The sequence below is a fragment of the Bos indicus x Bos taurus genome, chromosome 21 (assembly GCF_003369695.1).
Source record: "Bos indicus x Bos taurus breed Angus x Brahman F1 hybrid chromosome 21, Bos_hybrid_MaternalHap_v2.0, whole genome shotgun sequence".
Taxonomy (NCBI): Eukaryota; Metazoa; Chordata; class Mammalia; order Artiodactyla; family Bovidae; genus Bos; species Bos indicus x Bos taurus.
In genome coordinates this window covers 46,844,671-46,864,371 of record NC_040096.1, presented here as the reverse complement: position 1 = coordinate 46,864,371, position 19,701 = coordinate 46,844,671, and the positions used below count along the sequence as shown (strand labels likewise).

General features: G+C 40.8%; 1 protein-coding gene across 2 annotated transcripts in view; it reads left to right on the top strand.

Moving 5' to 3' along the window:
• Positions 1-19,701, top strand: part of SLC25A21 (solute carrier family 25 member 21) — a 524,275-nt gene that overhangs the window by 477,351 nt on the left and 27,223 nt on the right. For both annotated transcript variants that reach the window (XM_027521916.1, XM_027521917.1), the window contains exon 6: positions 17,403-17,567. In XM_027521916.1, coding sequence (XP_027377717.1) covers positions 17,403-17,567 — 165 coding nt within the window. The remainder of the gene's footprint in view (positions 1-17,402; positions 17,568-19,701) is intronic.

The following is a 19,701-nucleotide window of genomic DNA, read 5'->3' as shown; positions in this document are numbered from 1 at the left end:
CATTTAAGACAGCCCCCATGGAATCTGCTCAAGGAAAATTTGATTTGTTAGACTGGGAGAATTACCAGCTAGGAGAATTGGAGCTCCCCATTCAGTGTCCCATTTTACCTATTGGGAAGCATGTCTTGGGGCAGGAAGGAGTGAGCAAAAGAATACACAGGCCTTCCAACTGCAGTCCTTCATCAAGACAGCATGTAAGTAGAGAAACACAAAATGGGACAGAGCACCAAGAAGCATTCACAGGAGTGAAAATAACGAATTATCATAGCACCCCTACTCACGCCTAATGTTCTTTTTCTCTCCTCTGCCTTCAAGGAGGTTCTGCACTGAGGCCATGTAAGCGCTGGTTACGTTTTGCATGTGCCAAGGCCTTGCTAGAACACATTAAATGCCCCTGCAGCCCGACACAAGAATGCTGCATGTGCACGTGCTCCTAGTTCATTGACCCAGTGTGGTCTGTGTAAATTGTTGGTATATATGTAACTGGTTTTTTTAAGTTGGGGAGAGAGAGGAACTTGTTTGGTGTTGTTTCTTTTGCAGAATTGGCTAAACTGCATTCAGAATTCATTTACTTAGACAAAATACAATCTATTAGGTTCCTTATAAAATATTTGGCATATGACGTCAACTAGTCAAAACTTAGTAACAGAGGGATCTCGTAGGTCACAGGTGTCAGCATTTATTTCCAGCAGTTATCAGGAATCAGTAGCTGATCAGAGGTGACACTTTGTAGGCAATATTGATCAAATTGAAAAGTAATGCATAGTCACCCAACATAAAGTAATGGGGCTATGCCTATTACCAAAAAAAAACTGAAAGAAATGACATGATAAGAATAGCAAATTTCAGATTTAGTCATTTAAAACCAACTACCATTTCGGAGAAGGCAACGGCACCCCACTCCAGTACTCTTGCCTGGAAAATCCCATGGATGGAAGAGCCTGATAGGCTGCAGTCCATGAGGTCACTAAGAGTCGGACACGACTGAGCGACTTCACTTTCACTTTTCACTTTCATGCATTGGAGAAGGAAATGGCAACCCACTCCAGTGTTCTTGCCTGGAGAATCCCAGGGACAGAGGAGCCTGGTGAGCTGCCGTCTATGGGGTCGCACAGCTTAGCAGCACCATTTTTGGGCAAATGCAGATTGAGAGCAAGAGGAGAAGGGGATGACAGAGAATGAGATGGTTGGATGGCATCACCGACTCAATGGACATGAGTTTGAGCAAACTCCAGGAGATAGTGAAGGACAGGGTAGCCTGGTGTGCTGCAGTCCATGGGGTCACAAAGAGTCAGACACAACTTAGTAACTGAACAACAGCAAATGTGATAATATACACAAAGGTCTTAACAGAGTCTGGTACATTATAGGCACCCAACCAATAACAATTTCTAGATGTAAATTGATCCTATAAACCCTTAAGGTTTAAGAAATAGATCTATCTTGAGATATGTTCCAGTTAATAGTCACAGCCCACTCCAGTTGTGGGTGCAAAAACAGCTTACTGGGCAATGGTTCCCTTAGGTCATTCCCAACTGACAATACAATCCATTTAGCCTAAATTCTTAAGGGCAGGCAGCCCAGTTTCAGTACCTACTGAGGTCTTTAAACTCAAATGAGGTCTGTTATCATAAACAGTAGTAGTTGGCTATCTATTTACAGTAAATAACTTGCATGTAGCAGCAGAAGTTTGAGAGGAAACTAAAAACATTTGAAGCCACTTTGGAAAGAGTTCTACCTCAATCAAAATGTTCTTCCTTCAGAAGAGTCATATCAAGTAAGCACGTATTCTTCATCAATCTTCATGGTCACCTCACCTGGAGGTTGTGAACAAAGCTCATTTTCAGCCTTTTCAGTCAATTACTAGCTGTGGCTAAAAAAAAAAAAATGAAGAAGAAGAAGATACCCCATGCCAAAGGCAAAGGAGAAGCCCCGGCAAGACAATAGGAGGGGTGAAATCACATTTAGAATCAAACCCCATACCCACAAGAGAAGCTCGGAGGGCTTAAACAAAACCTTGTGCGTGCCAGGACCCAGACCCCACAGAGACTGAGCTAGACCTGCCTTTGAGTGTTTGAGTATCTCCCATGGAGGCACGGGTCATCAGTGGCTTGCCACATGGGCAGGGGCTCTGGGTGCAGCAGATCTGGGTGACACAGCATGTGGCCTCTTGGAGGAGGTCGCCATTAACCCCACCATAGAGCTGCCAAGCAGACGCCCCACAAACTGCAGAACAATTATACCAAATAAATTCTGGCACTGTTAAGAAAGTTCTAGGACCCACAGCAGATTTTTCAACCTGAGGATCTGGCAAAAGGACTGAGAATCCCCAGGGAATTTGACTTTGGAGGCCAGTGGGATTTGATTACAGTACTTCCACAGGACTGGGAAAACAGACTCTTGGAGGGCAGAAACAAAACCTTTTACAAAGCAGGACCCAGGAGAAAGGAGCAATGACCCCACAAGAGACTGACCCAGGCTTGCCTGTGAGTGTCCAGGAGTCTCCAGCAGAGACATGGGTCGACAGTGGCCTGCTGCAGGGTCAGGGGCACTGAATACAAAAGTGTGTGCATAAGACCTTTTGAAGGAGGTCCCCACTATCTTCATTACCCCTACCACAGTTTGGTCTCAGGTCAAACAACAGGGAGGGAACACAGCCCCACCCATCAATAGAAAATTGGATTAAAGATATACTGAGCATGGCCCTGCCCATCAGAACAAACCCCAGTTTCCCACACAGTCAGACTCTCCCATCAGAAGCTTCCATAAGCCTCCTTATCCATCAGAGGGCAGACAGAATGAAAACCACAATCACAGAAAACTAATCAAACTGAGCACTTGGACCACAGCCTTATCTAACTCAGTGAAACTATGAGCCATGCTGTGTAGGGCCACCCAAGATAAACGGGTCATGGTGGAGAGTTCTGACAAAACATGGTTCACTAGAGAAAGAAAGAAAGAAAGTGAAGTCGCTCAGTCATGTCCGACTCTTTGTGACCCCATGGACCGTAGCCTACCATACTCCTCTGTCCATGGGATTTTCCAGGCAACAATACTGGAGTGGGTTGCCATTTCCTTCTCCAGAGGATCTTCCCAAACCAGGGATCGAACCTGGGTCTCCGACATTGTAGGCAGACACTTTACCATCTGAGCCACCAGGTCCACTGGAGAAGGGAATGGCAAACTACTTCACTTATGAGAACCTCATGAACAGTATGAAAAGACAAAAAGATATGACACTGAATGATGAACTACCAGGTTGGTAGGTGCCTGATATGCTACTGGAGAAGAGTGAAGAAATAACTGCAGAAAGAATGAAGAGACAGAGCCAAAGCAAAAACGCCCAGTTGTGGATGTGACTGGTGATGGAAGTAAAGTCTGATGCTGTAAAGAACAATATTGCATAGGAACCTGGAATGTTAGGTCCATGAATCAAGGTCCATGAATCAATGTTAGGTCCATGAATTAGGTCCTGTGGAAGTGGTCAAACAGGAGATGGCAAGGGAGAACATTGACATTTTAGGAATCAGTGAACTAAAATGGATTGGAATGGATGAACTTAATTCAGATGACCATTGTATCTTCTACTGTGGGCAAGAATCCCTTAGAAGAAATGGAGTAGCCCTCATAGTAAACAAAAGAGTCCAAAATGCAGTACCTGGGTGCAATCTCAAAAACAACAGAATGACCTCTGTTTGTTTCCAAGGCAAACCATTCAGTAACATAGTAATCCAAGTCTATGCCCCAACCACTAATCCGAAGAAGCTGAAGCTGAACAGTTCTATGAAGACCTAAAGACCTTCTAGAACTAACACCCAAAAAAGATGTCCTTTTCCTCATAGGGGACTGGAATGCAAAAGTAGGAAGTCAAGAGATACTTGGAGTAACAGGCAAGTTTGGCCTTGGTATACAAAATGAAGCAGAGCAGAGGCTAACAGAGTTTGGCCAAGAGAACGCACTGGTCATAGCAAACACACTCTTCCAAAAACACAAGAGATAACTCTACATATGGACATCACCATATGGTCAATATCGAAATCAGATTGACTATATTCTTTGCAGCTGAAAATGGAGAAACTCTATACAGTCAACAAAAACAAGACCTAGAGCTGACTGTGGCTCAGATCATGAGCTCCTTATTGCAAAATTCAGACTTAAACTGAAGAAAGTATGGAAACCACTAGACCATTCAGGTATGACCTAAATCAAACCCCTTATGATTATACGGTGGAAGTGACAAATAGATTCAAGGGATTAGGTCTGATAGACAGAGTGCCTGAAGAACTATGGACAGAGTTTCATGACATTGTACAGGAGGCAGTGATCAAGACCATCCCCAAGAAAAAGAAATGCAAAAAGGAAAAATGGTGTCTGAGGAGTCTTTACAAATAGCTGAGGAAAGAAGAGAAGCTGAAGGCAAAGGACAAGAGAAAAGATATACCCATTTGAAGGCAGAGTCCCAAAGAATAGCAAGGAGAGATAAGAAACCCTTCCTCAGTGATCAATGCAAAGAAATAGAGGAAAACAATAGAATGGGAGACACTGAGATCTCTTCAAGAAAATTGGAGATACCAAGGGAATATTCCATGCAAAAAGAGGCACAATAAAGGACAGAAATGGTATGGACCTAACAGAAGCAGAAGATAAGAAGAGGTGGAAAGAATACACAGAAGAACTATACAAGAAAGATTTAATGACCCAGATAACCATGATGGTGTGATCACTCACCTAAGAGCCAGATATCCTGGAATGTGAAGTCAACTGGGCCTTAGGCAGCATCACTAAGAACAAAGCTAGTGGAGGTGATGGAATTCCAGTTGAGCTATTTCAAATCCTAAAAGATAATGCTGTGAAAGTGCTGCACTCAATATGCCAGCAAATTTGGAAAACTCAGCAGTAGCCACAGAACTGGGAAAGGTCAGTTTTCATTTCAATCCCAAAGAAAGGCAATGCCAAAGAATGCTCAAACTACCACACAATTGCAGTCATCTTGCACGCTAGTAAAGTAATGCTCAAAATTCTCCAAGCCAGGCTTCAGCAGTACATGAACTGAGAACTTCCAGATGTTCAAGCTGGATTTAGAAAAGACAGAGAAACCAGAGATCAAATTGCCAACATCCGTTGGATCATAGAAAAAGCAAGAGAGTTCCAGAAAAACATCTACTTCTGCTTTATTGACTATGCCAAAGCCTTTGACTGTGTGGATCACAACAAACTGTGGGAAATTCTTAAAGAGATGTGAAAACCAGACCACTTTACCTGTGTCCTGAGAAATCTGTATGCAGGTCAAGAAGCAACAGTTAGAACCGGACATGGAACAATGGATTGGTTCCAAATTGGGAAAGGAGTACATCAAGGCTGTATATTGTCACCCTGCTTATTTAACTTCTATGCAGAGTACATCATGCGAAATGTGGGGCTGGATGACTCACAAGCTAGAATCAAGATTGCCAGGGGAAATATCAATAACCTCAGATATGCAGATGACACCACCCTTATGGCAGAAAGCTTAGAAGAACTAAAGAACCTCTTGATGAAAGTGAAAGATAAAAGTGAAAAAGTTGGCTTGAAACTCAACATTGAAAAAACTAAGATCATGGCATCCAGTCCCATCACTTCATGGCAAGTAGATGGGGAAGCAATGGAAACAGTGAGAGACTAATTTTGGGTGCTCCAAAATCACTGCAGATAGTGACTGAAGCCATGAAATATAAAGACACTTGCTTCTTGGAAGAAAAGTTATGATGAACCTAGACAGCATATTAAAAAGCAGAGACATTACTTTGCCAACAAAGGTCCATCTAGTCAAAGCTATAGTTTTTCCAGTAGTCATGTATGGATGTGAGAGTTGGACTATACAGAAAGCTAAGTGCCAAAGAATTAATGCTTTTGGACTGTGGTGCTGGAGAAGACTCTTGAGAGTCCCTTGGACTGTGAGGAGATCCAACCAGTCCATCCTAAAGGAGATCAGTCCTGGGTTTTCATTGGAAGGACTGATGCTGAAGCTGAAACTCCAATACTTTGGCCACCTCTTGTGAAGAACTGACTCATTAGAAAGACTCTGACACTGGGAAATATTGAAGGTAGGAGGAGAAGAGGATGACAGAGGATGAGATGATTGGATGGTATTGCTGACTCGATGGACATGAGTTTGAGCAAGCTCCAGGAGTTAGGGTTAGGGTTAGGGTTAAGGCTGGTGTGCTGCAGTCCATGGGGTTACAAAGAGTCAGACATGACTGAGCGACTGAACTGACTGACTGACCAGCTGTGGGGAAACACTAAATGGATGAGTTGCATGTGGAACTGCCAGAGGGCTTGACAACACCTTTACGAAAAGCAGGGCAGTTTCCCGGGAGGCTTATTTCACAGGAAGGTAACTCTTGCTGTTCCACCAATAGTGTGAGTTTCTCAGGCCTCAGTTCTGCGGCTCAGCCTTTCTACCTCCTTGCCTTATATTTTAACCACCATGCATTCTGACACAGGAATCACGAAATTTCCTAATTTGTCAGCCTAGGAAACGCGAGTCCACATGGTCCTTTAAACATAAAAATTTTCCCAGAAGTTGTCTGCAGTGGAAGACAACTTAGGGTAACAGTAGTCAGTATTACTCTTACTATTACACTGAAAGTCTTGTGGGCAATGGTAGAGTGATAAAGATGGAGCAAAAGGACTGCCGTGGTCCCAGGTGTGCAGAGCATGGTCTAGAAGGAGCTTGTGGGATGTGGGTAGATGTCTACTTGGCCTTGTGGAGAGGACATGGCTGGCAAAGGGCCAGAATGGGCCCCCTGAAGCATGGGGTGCAGGAAAAGGGCCCCTCTTGCTGGGGTCCAAGGACAGTATTGGCTGAGAGCAGAGACTGCAAGCGCTGGGTTCTCAGAGCAATTGTAGGTACCCTGCTGGCTTCAGCTCCCTGTATTCTCCTCTCTGTGGTCTAGGGCTGGTTTTCTAGCCAACCAGAGGTATGTTATCCATAAAATATGCCTTCCCTCCCGGTTAGCCCTAAACTATTCTAGAAATTTCAAGGAAATTGTGGTTAATTCGGTTTCTGATATTTCCCTCATATCCTTCCAGCTTCTGTATAAACTATTTCAATAGGTGTGCTTGTCTTGCCTCCACTTTTAAAATTACCACCATATCAGTCAAAGACTATAATCCCTGCCACACTTCTTTCAATTCCAATACCAGAATCTTGGCCAGCATCTTAAAATTCACAGTGAATAAAGAAAACCGGTCTCTAATTTAAATATGCTTGACCTTCTGTGGGGAGCAAAGTAATCACAGCTTTGTCATGCTCTGGTTTGGTTCAGTGGGTGTAAAAACATGTTCAGATAAAATCGGGATAGACCCAAATTTCCCCCCGTCCTTCAAACTAAACCCAAGCAAAGTGTTGTTCTGGTTTGTAGTCTTTTTGGCTGAGGATTATACTTGCCAGAGGATTTCTCTATTGGAGAGGGTTTGTATACCCAGTCTTGCCAAAAGTGTGACTTTATAGCTTATTGTCCTTATAAGACCCTGCTCCCTCCTAACTAGTGTATCATTTTTTTTCTATACACATGTAAGAAGTCCCCTATCACTTGTGCTAAGGCAAGTGGTGTTTGACTGGCATGCTCTCTGCTAGCCTGGAAAATGTGAATTTCTCCCCAGGAGCAAAATCTTGTATGAATTGTTTCCCAGTTTTTCTCTCCACTTTGAAATCGACTTCAAAGTTATTATTTGGCTAACGGGTTATGTTTTCCTTCCCTTGAGGTCTATAGGATTTGCCTCTGATGTGTGGATGGGGCACAGGTTTTCCTTCTACTCTGTCATTTTTATCTATGTTACATATGAACATAATCATTCTCACCCCAAGTATGAAACTCAGCCTTTAGGAAATTGCAAAAGCCTGCTTCACCTCTATTTAGTCTTTGAAGATGTTCAGCTCAAGAAGAGAATAGTCTTCCACCTGAGCTCTATGATAAAAGTTAAGGATCAATGAACTAATAGCAAATGTGTCATCAATGATAGACTCTAAAGATAGGGATTTTTTTTTTAATTAGTTCAGGGTTTGATTCTGGTTTGGGATAACACCATTAAATATAGCTCTATACACTGTATCCTGGGAACTTAATAATCTGCAGTTGTGGTTTAGTCTCTAAGCATATCTGACTTGTTGAAACCCCATGGACTATATAGCCAACCAGGCTCCTCTGTTCTTGGGATTTCCCAGGCAACAATACTGGAGCGAGCTGCCATTTCCTTCTCCAGGGGATGTTCCCAATCCAGGATTGAGCCCGTGTTTCTTGCCCTGGCAGGCAGAGTCTTTACCACTGAGCTACCAGGGAAGCCTAGTTATCTATTAGAGACCAATTAGGTCAGGTACAGTGTCACAAATGGAGAAGGCAATGGCACCCCACTCCAGTACTCTTGCCCGGAAAATCCCATGGATGGAGGAGCCTGTAGGCTGGACTCATGGGGTCGCTGAATCGGACATGACTGAGCGACTTCACTTTCACTTTTCACTTTCATGCATTGGAGGAGGAAATGGCAGCCTATTCCAGTGTTCTTGCCTGGAGAATCCCAGGGACGGGGGAGCCTGGTGGGCTGCCGTCTCTAGGGTCGCACAGAGTCGGACACAACTGAAGCGACTTAGTAGCAGCAGCAGCAGCAGTGTCACAAAGCTTAGTGATTATTTTCTTCGTAGGCAATGAACACATGCTTAAGCTTAGTTGTGTTATGTAGACACAACACAAAGCAAATAGGATGATACTTTGTGATCCTCGCTTTCAAGAAAGAGAGGAGTTGAGTTACATAGAGAGTGAACGTGTGGCTCTATTTTCAGATAGTGTGAGAAGCCAGCTTCAAGGGCATGTCAACATTCATGATGATGTATTGAGTTAAGTTCAAATTTTTCCTGCATTACTCTGTGAAATCCTGCCTGGAAGCTGTTCAGTACCTAAATTATTTCTTTCCAGTCTATGATCCTTGTGGGCAGAAAAGTGAATTATGTGTACGAATCCTTTCATATAGTTATCTTTCAGCAATACCTAAGGCAGCAGCCAAGTTGCCTCTCTATTATCATTTACAGAAAATAGATCTCAGTCTTACGTTCGGCTGTGCCAGAAACCCTAGGTTTTTGCTTTCAGAATTGAGACTTTGAAGTAATGATAATAGCTACCATTTACAGAACATGCATTAGATGCCAGATTCTGTGCTGGATGCCTCACGTGTTTCTTCCTTTATTTGAGTTTTAAAATTTATACAATTTTTATAAATTACCAAAGTAACTTTTTTCACAAATTACATAATACAGAGCTATATGGAGAAAAAATAATTGATGATTTCTGTCACTCCCACCCTCCAATCCAATCGCTCTGGTAAATTCTGTGGGTCCTTCCGCCTTTTCCAGCGCTCATACACACCTGATATCAAATCCTCCCATTGCCCTGTAAGGTTGGTGACTTTATAGGGAGTGGAAATAAAACCTAATCAGTTATTAGCTCCAATGAACTGAGCACTAACACAGACGTCTCCTTCAAGAAACAACACTGTTTTCATTGGGATAAAGAAATGTGGGTAATGAATATGCTTAAGGGGAAATCACAAATGTTTGGGGAACCATGAAAAAGCAAACGGGTCCTTCCATGCTGCCAGGCACGTCTGTGCCCACAGTCCAGCCTCCTTCCCTCCTGCTCTGCCAGCGATGCTCGGGCAAAGCACAGGGTCAACATCTCATCACCTGGAGGCCCTGTGTTCCTCCAGACAGTTATTGGGCAGCAACGTGGTGTTGACGTAGCTCAGCATCTGGAAGAGTTTGTTTAAAGCAAATTATTTTCCACTCACAGATTGTTGAAAAATAGGCCTGCTCATCAAATCTAAATTCTAGAAAGAATATAATTACATTTTGGATGTCTTTTTGTCCATAATCATGCCCTAGTAAAATAAACTGCAGTGACGAATTAGTGTAATACCTAAGCAAAAAGAGATGTGTAACTGTGGGGTTTTTGAGCCCAATTCCTCTTCTTTTACATTTTGTTCTCAAATAAAAGGAAGGGGCTTTTTTTTTTCTTTAATTTATGAAAATGCTTCAAGACTTCGAGGAACAAAGGGCTTATGTGATCTATCTCCTAATTGAGCGAAGGAATTTTTCCTACCTAAGTGTAGCAACTGGATGTCCTCTTTTTAACAAAGCAGTATTTTTCTTAAGGCCAGATATGGACACTCACTTCTTTGTATAAAGATATCCGGTTTGCTTTCTAGTCATGTGATGAAGTCCAGTGCAACATCCTTATCCCATTGGCTCTAAAATGCACCCAAGTTCCCCTTGCCGTGGGAAGCAGGTAAAGAGATGCACGTGGAGCATGCTGTCTTTGGACATGGTGTGCCTAGCGCTCTTCTCTCACTTTAGAGAGAGAGGAAATCTCTGACACACACCCCATGCCTGTGCCTACTGGCCATGCTCTGATAACTATTTACCCAAGGAACAATGCCTGAAACCTCTGTCCGTGATCTCACAAGGTAATCAGAGCCAACTATGGCCAGTCCTTGATGGAAAAACTCCAGGAAAAATAGCTCGGGCTGCCATAAGTCATCTCAGTGATATGTTGGTGATTCTGGGTTCTCAGGAAGGAATCAGGGCCCTAGAGTGGTGCCAGGGAGCATTGTTTAAACACCAGATCTTCTCTTTTACTTTAGTCTTTTAAGAACTTTTAGGCTTCCCTCGTGGCTCAAATGGTAAAGAATCTGCCTGCAATACAGGTTCGATCCCTGAGTTGGGAAGATCCCTTGGAGAAGGGAATGGCTACCCACTCCACACTTTTCTTGCCTGGAGAATCCCCAAGGACAAAGGAGCCTGGCATTGCAGGCTCCATGTTACCATCCATGGCATTGCAAAAAGTTGGATGTGACTGAGCAACTAATACTTTCAAGGACTTTTAATTTTTAAAAGAATTTTTTATTGAAGCATATTGATTTCAAATATTTTTGTGCTTCAGGCGGGCAGCATAGTGATTTAATATTTTTGCAATTTATATTTCATGAAAAGTTACTACAAGATAATGGTTGTAATTCCCTGTGCTGTACAATACATCCTAGTTGCTTATGTATTTTATACATAGTAATTTGTATCTCTTAATCCTATATCCCTAATGTTACCCCTTCCCCTCCCCTCTCCCCATAGATACCCATTGGTTTTTTCCTATATCTGTGAGTCTGTTTCTGTTTTGTTACATACATTCATTTGTATTATTTTTTTAATTCTACATTTAAGTAATATCATACATTATTTGTCTTTCTATGTCTGACTTATTTCACTAAGCACGATAATTTCTTTATCCATCTACATTGCTGCAAATGGCAGAATTTCAGTCTGCTTTATGGCTGAGTGATATTCCATTGTGTATGTATAGCACATCTTTTTTTAAACTGAGGTATAGTTGATGTACAATATAAATTGCAAGTATACAACATAGTGACTCACAATTTTTAAAGGTTATACTCCATTTATAGTTATTATAAAATATTGACTGTATTCCTTGTATTATACAATATATCCTTGTAGCTTATTTACCTTTTACACAATAGTTTATACCTCTTAATCCCCTACCTCTATCTTACCCTCCCCCAGCCCCTCCCCCACTGGTAACCACTAGATTGTTCTCTGTACCTGAGTCTGTTTCTTTTTTCTATGCTCACTTTTTTACTTTATTTTTCAGATTCCATATATAAGTGATAGCAACTTTCAATCTTTCTCATGGCTGAGTATTATTCCATTGCATCTGTTTATGTGTGTGTGTGTGTGTGTGTGTGCCATATCTTGTTTATGCATTCATTTGTTGATGGACACTTAGGTTGCTTACGAACCTTAGCTATTGTAAGTAATGCTGCTGTGTACAAGGGGTGCATGTGTCTATTAGAATTAGTGTTTTGTTTTTCTCAGATATATACCCAGGAGTAGAATTTCTGGGTCATGTGATAGTTCAATTTTTAGTTTTTCTGAGAAACATCCATACTGTTTTCCATACTGATAGCACCAATTTACATTCCCACCAACAGTTTATGAGGGTTCCTTTTTCTCCACATCCTCTCCAGTGTTTGCTATTTGTGTTCTATTTGATGTTAGCCATTCTGACAGGTATGAGGTGATTTCTCAGGGTATACCAAGTCTTATTTATCTACTATTAGTCTGTTGATGGATACAGGTTGCTTCCATATCTTGACTGTTATAAACAGTGCTGCTATAAATATTGGAGTGCCTGTATCTTTCAATTTTTTATTTTTATTTTTTCAGATAAATTCCCAGGAGTAGAATTGCTGGGTTATGTGGTAGTTCTATTTCTAGTTTTTTGAGGAAACTCCATACTGTTTTCCATAGTATTGCAACAATTACAGAAATTCTATTTCATAGTTCATAATCATTATAGAATATTCTCATGGATAGATATAATATTTTTCAGTATATCTCTCCAAATAAAAAGCAAGATAAAAATATTTTTGTTTCCAGAATATGAGCAAAGTACCGTACTAGATGGCTAATACAGTGCGTGGTACCTTGTCGGGCTCAGTAGGTGCTTGTTGAATAAATGAACGCATGAAGGAACAGGGAGTTCCCAGGATTAGCAATTGGCAATAGCTGACATCAGAGTTAGTCTCTGAGTTCCTTCACATGGAAGTACTTCTGGCAGGTACCAATGAACTGAAGATTTTTCTAAACCAATGTGGAGAGCAGTGTGATATGGTAATATTAGCTACATTCTGACTCACTTATTCTTCCACACTCGAAGCTCTGGTGCAGTCAATGAAAAGTATATCTAGGAAACTTAGAATGCAATTTGGGCCACAGCCAGTAACTAAATATGAAAATTGTAGTGAATCTAAATATTGGGAGGAAACTGAATTGGTGGGTGACCTGCTGGGTTGGATAGTATTGGAATCATTTGGCTGATGATGCTAATCAGTCACCATTTTGTTTTGAAATGGAAGCCCAGTAATCAAATAAGTTTAGTAAAATTCCTTGTGTTTACAGAGATCTAGTCAAAATGATTCTATATTTTCCTATTTAAGCATCCTAGTGGAAGTCAGGTTTTGCCTTTCTAATTAAATATTTGCTTACATGTGTGATACAATGTCTCTGAATGAAGCAAAAAGGGCACTTCTATTTCTTATGAGAATTAGAGTTTAAATTTTTCTTTATCTCAAGGTCCCAAGTTGCCAGAAATACATATTTGTATTTTATCTATTACCTGCATCAGTTGGATTAGCAAACTCTGAAAATCTTACAGCATATGCATAACAAGAATGAGTCAACAAGGATGACAGCACCATTGGTTGAGATGTAGAATTCTGCTTAAGCCATTTTTCAGTCTTTTCCCCTTAAAATATTACTCAATCCTTGGTTTCTCACCTGTAAAATACAGAGAATATACCTGCTGCCCATCTTACAGATTGTTAAGAGGGGCAACCAGATATGTTCAGATGACAAAACCATGCAGAGTATTAAAACATGAACTTTGAGTCTGAGGAGCTTCAGTTTGAGTTCTGGAACCTCCACTTTGTGATCTTGAGCAAGTAGCTTAATTTCCTCATCTGTTAAGTGGAGGTAATGATAATACCCACCCCATACACTTGTTGAAAGGATTAAGTAAGACGATATATGTAAAGTATCAAGCATCTGTGATGATGGCTGACACTAGAGCAATTCTTGTGTTGCAGGTACCTGGTAACCTGCATGTATGTGCCCTCTAGGGTGTAAATACACTGTGTGAGGTGGAGGACCAGTCAGTGTGCTTCTCCATTCTCAGAGTTTGCTCCCGTGTGATGGCCTTGCTTCTACTGTCCATAGACCTGTCCCGTGGACAGTTCTTACTGACGATGTTTACCAAGTGGTAGGGAAGAGACCAGTTTATAGGATCTTCCGCTTCCTGGGTTGAGGAACTATCCCTCGAAAGAGATCTCTACCCCAAGAGTAGGTATGGTTGGGTCTCAGAGGAAGCAGTCCTATGATCTTGCACTCTGGATACATTTCTGTAGGACCTTCTCACAAAGGTTCAGGGCTCTGCCAAAGGAAACAACAGCCAGAAGGAATGAGCAGGAAGAAGCCAGCTTCTCTCCCTCACATCAGCCTCCACCTTTTGGTTGTCACTGTCTTCAGCCACCAAAAGGAATTACCTGTTATTTTACTATGATAACTAGTTTTATTATCATAATTGCCATTATTATTAACAGCTAATGTATAGTAAATGCTTACACAGGGCAAAGTTCATTGACTTGTTTATCATCCCAACAATCCTATGAGGATGATTCTATTATTATCCTTATTTTACAGATGAGTAAAGTGAGAATAAACCAGAGAATTAAATACCTGCTTAACCTGGCAAATGGTATTGCTGGGACTCAAAGCTGGGACTGTCTGGCCCTGACCCCTATTTCTAACCACCCTCTGATTTGCGTAATTATTCACAACTGAGTTCAAATTCAGCAAAGCACTTGAGTCAAAATCCATGTGTTACATTTTCCCATGTCCGCCAAACACCCAAACTGGTGGAAATCAGGCAGTTAGCCCTCAGTAAATGTTATTTGGATTGACATATCAACATTACTATTTATAAAATAGATAATAAGAACCTACTGTATAGCACTGGGAACTCTACTCAGTACTCTGTAATGACCTATATGGGAAAAGAATCTAAAAAAGAGTGGATATATGTATTGTTGATTCACTTTACTGTGTAACAGAAACTAGCACAATATTGTAAATCAACTATACTCCAATAAAAATTCATTTTAAAAAGACCTAATAGAAGTCCTCTCTTTTCATTTTGATGGTTTAGCACACTATAGTTTAAAATGATTAAAAACATCTTTGTTGTTTTTCAGTCGCTAAGTTGTGTCTGACTCTTTTTGACCCCATGGACTACAGCACACCAGGCTTCCCTTCCTTCACTGTCTCCTGAAGTTTGCCCAGATTGGTGTCCATTGAGGTGGTAAAGCTATCTAACCATCTCATCCTCTGCCACCATCTTCTCCTTTTTGCCCTCAGTCTTTTCCATCATCAGGGTCTTTTCCGATGAGCCAGCTCTTTGCATCAGGTAGTCCCAGGGACGGGGGAGCCTGGTGGGCTACCGTCTATGGGGTTGCACAGAGTCGGACACGACTGAAGCGACTTAGCAGCAGCGGCAGCAGCCAAAGTATTAGAGCTTCAGCTTCAGCATCAGTCCTTCCAATGAATATTCAAGGTTGATTTCCTTTAGGATTTATTGCTTGGATCTCCTTGCAGTCCAAGGAACTCTTCAAGAGTCTTCTCCAGCACCACAACTTGAAGGCATCAATTCTTCGGCCCTCAGCCTTCTTTATGGTCCAATTCTCATATCCATACATGACTACTGGAAAAATCATAGCTTTGACTATATGGACCTTTGTTGGCAAAGTGATATCTCTGCTTTTTAATATGCTGTCTAGGTTTGTCGTAGCTTCCCTTCCAAGCAAGCATCTTTTAATTTCGGGCTTTGGTAACCATCTGCAGTAATTCTGGAGCCCAAGAAAATAAAATCTGTCACTGCTTACACTTTTTCCTCATCTATTTGCCATGAAGTGATGGGACTGGATGCCATGATCTTAGAAAACATGTTGATCTGTACTTTCAATTAAAGCCATTGGTTCCTCTGTTGCTGAAGAATCTAGATGATCTCTAAGCTCCCCGTCTCTCCTGCTCTCAGGTGCTGGGAGTGGGTGAGGATGTAGAGAAAGCTTAGGCCAGAAGCAGGAAGAGCTGGTGTTGGCCAGTGTGGACCCAGGCAGCCTCCCTTCTGCCCTGTTTCTCCCATCCCCAGGAAAACTGCCTCTCTGCTTTCCTCGGCCGTCTAGGCTGCCTTTCTCAGAACACAAGCACAGTGCCCAGAGGCCTGCTCAGCACCTTCGGAATCTTTCCAACAGAAATGAACTGTGGCTGAACTTGTCCTCAAGTCTCCTTTGAAAACCAAAATAAATAATTTAAGTTGATAGTTAATGTGCCAGAACAAAAACAACAACAACAACAACAAAATCTCATTTTGTAGCAGAGAGAATGAATTTTAACCTTCTGAGATTTTTTGTTTTCCTCTATGAAATGGCTTTTATTGTTTTAAGATGTGTTCCTATGTGTTTTTTTTCCTTCATGTCACAAAAAAGGGCTTTCTTAGGATTAATATATTGTCATTAATCCTCTTAAATGAAAAAAAGAAGTCGAGTGTAGAATTGTAGCTAGAGTTTCTAAAACATTTACCAGTAAAAGCTATAGGATTTTACTCTATAAACAAACTCATTTAAATGTATCAGGTTAATTACCTAAGCTACAAATACAAGTTGGATGAAAAGCCTTGATTGAATCTGTCCTGTTCTGTTTGGCTGACACAGCCTTAATTGCATATGGTAAGAAAACACTTTTAGTAAGTACATCAGACTGCCATGACCACTCCAGCAACCTGCTCCAGTGAAATTTCAAACAAATGTCATGTCAGTGCTTGCCTTATAGGGAAAAAAAAAAAAGAAAATTAAACGCTGAACATTTCCCCTTATTTGCTATTCAGTATTCAAAATTTAAGAGGGAGAGATATCCTTTGTGCTGTACCTCCAAAAAAGGAAACAGTCACTCAACCTTATTTAAAAACTCATGTGAATTGTTGTAATTGTATTGTAATGAATTATAAACCTCAGAGCAAACTGCAGTGATTTCTTTAGCAATTTCCAAAAGGAGCATAGACTGGATTCTAGCAGTCAAGGTATTTCAACCTTGGGTAATCAGTCAAAGGCTAGAAAGAAGTAAATTAAAAGTAACCCAGTCCTCTCAACACCATTGATTTATCATTTATCACAGCAAGTGTTACACACACTAATTGCCCACTTTCTTGAGGAAATCTACAATCAACTGCTATTTATCCATGGCTGATTTCTAACCTAACGCCAGTTTAAACTATTGAGGCAATGGAATCAAGACTAATTGTAACATTGGCTTTAGAAAAACATAATTAGGAAGGTAAATATACTGGATTCAGGAGCCAAATATACATTCCTTTTGGATTATGCACGGTTATGGATTTCTAGTTTATCTTCATGGCTAATCCCCTCCATTAGTGTGGATGATCCAGAATTGGATGCAACTATTGACATGTTGAAAATGATGCTAGTCATTATCTGACATTAGTTTCACTAATTCCACCAAAGGTATTTTTTCTTCACCAACAATCTTCCTTTTAAGTCCTGTTGTCATGCATGCAATTTTGTTTACATTTGGGGTTTCCTAATTTTAAAAAGCATGAATCTAGGCATGATAATTCATGTTTGGAGGAGGAGGTCCCTAAAAATTCTGGGCTTGAAGGGAAGCTGAAATGGTAATTTTCTCTGTTTCATGGTCCCAAAGATGACCTTTCTGGCTTTGCTCCTCTCTCCTTCAGCAACCATCCACCATGAGTTATGCAAGACACATCATTAAGAAGGAAGGTTTGGGACTCGGAGGCCTCAACAAAGGATTTACAGCAACTTTGGGACGTCATGGAGTTTTCAATATGGTTTATTTTGGCTTCTACTTCAATGTCAAAAACATTATTCCTGTCAATAAGGTAACTATTTCATAGGTTCAAATCCTGGAGGAAAAATCCTATCAATGATGGTAGCTACATAGGTAGAGTGTTTATCCTTCCAAGTCACTGTGCTGAACTCTTACATCTGTTACCTAGTTTGATCCTCACATCAGCCTTGTTCACTGAGTATTGTTATCTTTATTTTGAATTCAGAAACTAAAACTTAGTTAGAAAGATCAAGTAAATTGCCCAGAGTCACATAATAAAGAGCAAAGCAGACCTCTGAAACCAAGTCTGACACCAAAATTATTCTTCTTGAAGAATACGCGATTATACCTGAATGTTTCACATTTATCACTAATAGGAATTTCTAGAAACTGTTATTACTTAATTTTTATCTCAGAAGTATAACTTTTTCAAAGTTGAAATTTTCAGTCTAAATACGTTTTGAGTTTATGAAAGAAAGTTATCAGCCTAAAATTTAAATCTTATATAGATAGTAATTTTAAAATTTACCTAAGTTAATTAGGGTAAGTATTAAATTAACTCTTCTAGGATCATTCACTTTTGACATGAAATAACAATAATAATTTTTAATAGTAACTCACGTATGTCAGCAGCCTTTCCACTTTGATAAAATAAAAGTAGCACATCATGTGATTTAAAATGAGCATCTTTCACTACAGCATCACAAACTTTTCTCCCACCATCATAGTGCTTGCTTGCAATCAAATATGTAATTCTGGAAGCACCAAATGGGGAAACATTTTTCACATGCAGGTATTTTCCCACAGGAGTTCAGTTCTTCATTTTGCCTAGTACAAAAATATTGAAGAACTTTTTATAAAGCATAAAAATATTCCTGATATGGCTGTCACCTGATTTGGTAAAGTAATGTTGGTTGTACTTGTTTTTTTCCAGTTATCCCTTTTAATCTAGGTCAGTACTTATCTCAAAAAGTGAAAGTGAAAGTCACTCAGTTGTGTCTGACTCTTTGTGACCCCATGGACTATACAGTCCATGGAATTCTTCAAGCCAGAATATTGGAGTGGGTAGCCTTTCCCTTCTCCAAGGGATCTTCCAAGTAACAGCTAAATCCAAGGCATGTTCCCAATTAACTTTCCATTGACGTTGTCTCACTCATTAGCCAAAATTGTTAACCAGAAATCTCACTTATTTAGCATAAGCTCATGTTTTGTTCATCTGAAATCAATGAATAACCACAGAATAGATAGATTTCCCCAATGAGTGACAGTTCTGACACTGGCGGTCCTCAGTGTCCTTCTCCTGTTGGGCTCATGAAATATAGAAATAGAGTGCAATAAATACTTTGGTCCTGGATGACATGAGAGAGTTCAACTTTCAATATATTAAAAAAAATGCTTTTAGCAGAAACAGGCTAAATAATCCGTGGAACCCAGGGCAAAATGAAAACGTTCAAAAATTAAGTCCTTTTGGACTGGGTTGGAGAAGTCAATGGTGGGATGATTTGAGAGAATAGCATAGAAACATGTATATTATCATATGTGAAATAGATTGCCAGTCCAGGTTCGATGCATGAGACAGGGTGCACAGGGCCAGTGCACTGGGATGACCCTGAGGGATGGGATGGGGAGGGAGGTGGGAGGGGGCTTCAGGATGGGGAACACATGTATACCCATGGCTGATTCATATCAATGTATGGCAAAACCAATACAATATTGTAAAGTAATTAGCCTCCAATTAAAATAAATTAATTTTAAAAAACTAAGAATTTCAAGGGACTTCCCTGGCAGTCCAGTGGTTAAAACACTATGCTTTCACTGCAAGGGGCATGGGTTCTATCCCTGGTCAGGGAACTAAGATCCTGCATACTGGCATGGTAAGGTCAAAAAACAGAAAAAAAACAACCCAATTTCAAGACAGCAACCGTAGTGTCCCAGGTGGCGCTAGTGGTAAAGAATCTGCCTGCCAGTGCAGGAGATGCAAGAGACTGGTTTGATCCCTGGGTTGGGAAGATCCCCTGGAAGAGTAAAATAGCAACCCACTCCAGTATTCTTGCCTGAAAAATTTCATGGAGAGAGGAGCCTGGTGGCCTACAGTCCAGGGGATCGCAAAGAGCCAAACACGACTGAGCATGCATACAAAAAATTGTGGAGCAATAAACCAAGCATGGGGCTCCTCTAAGTGCAGG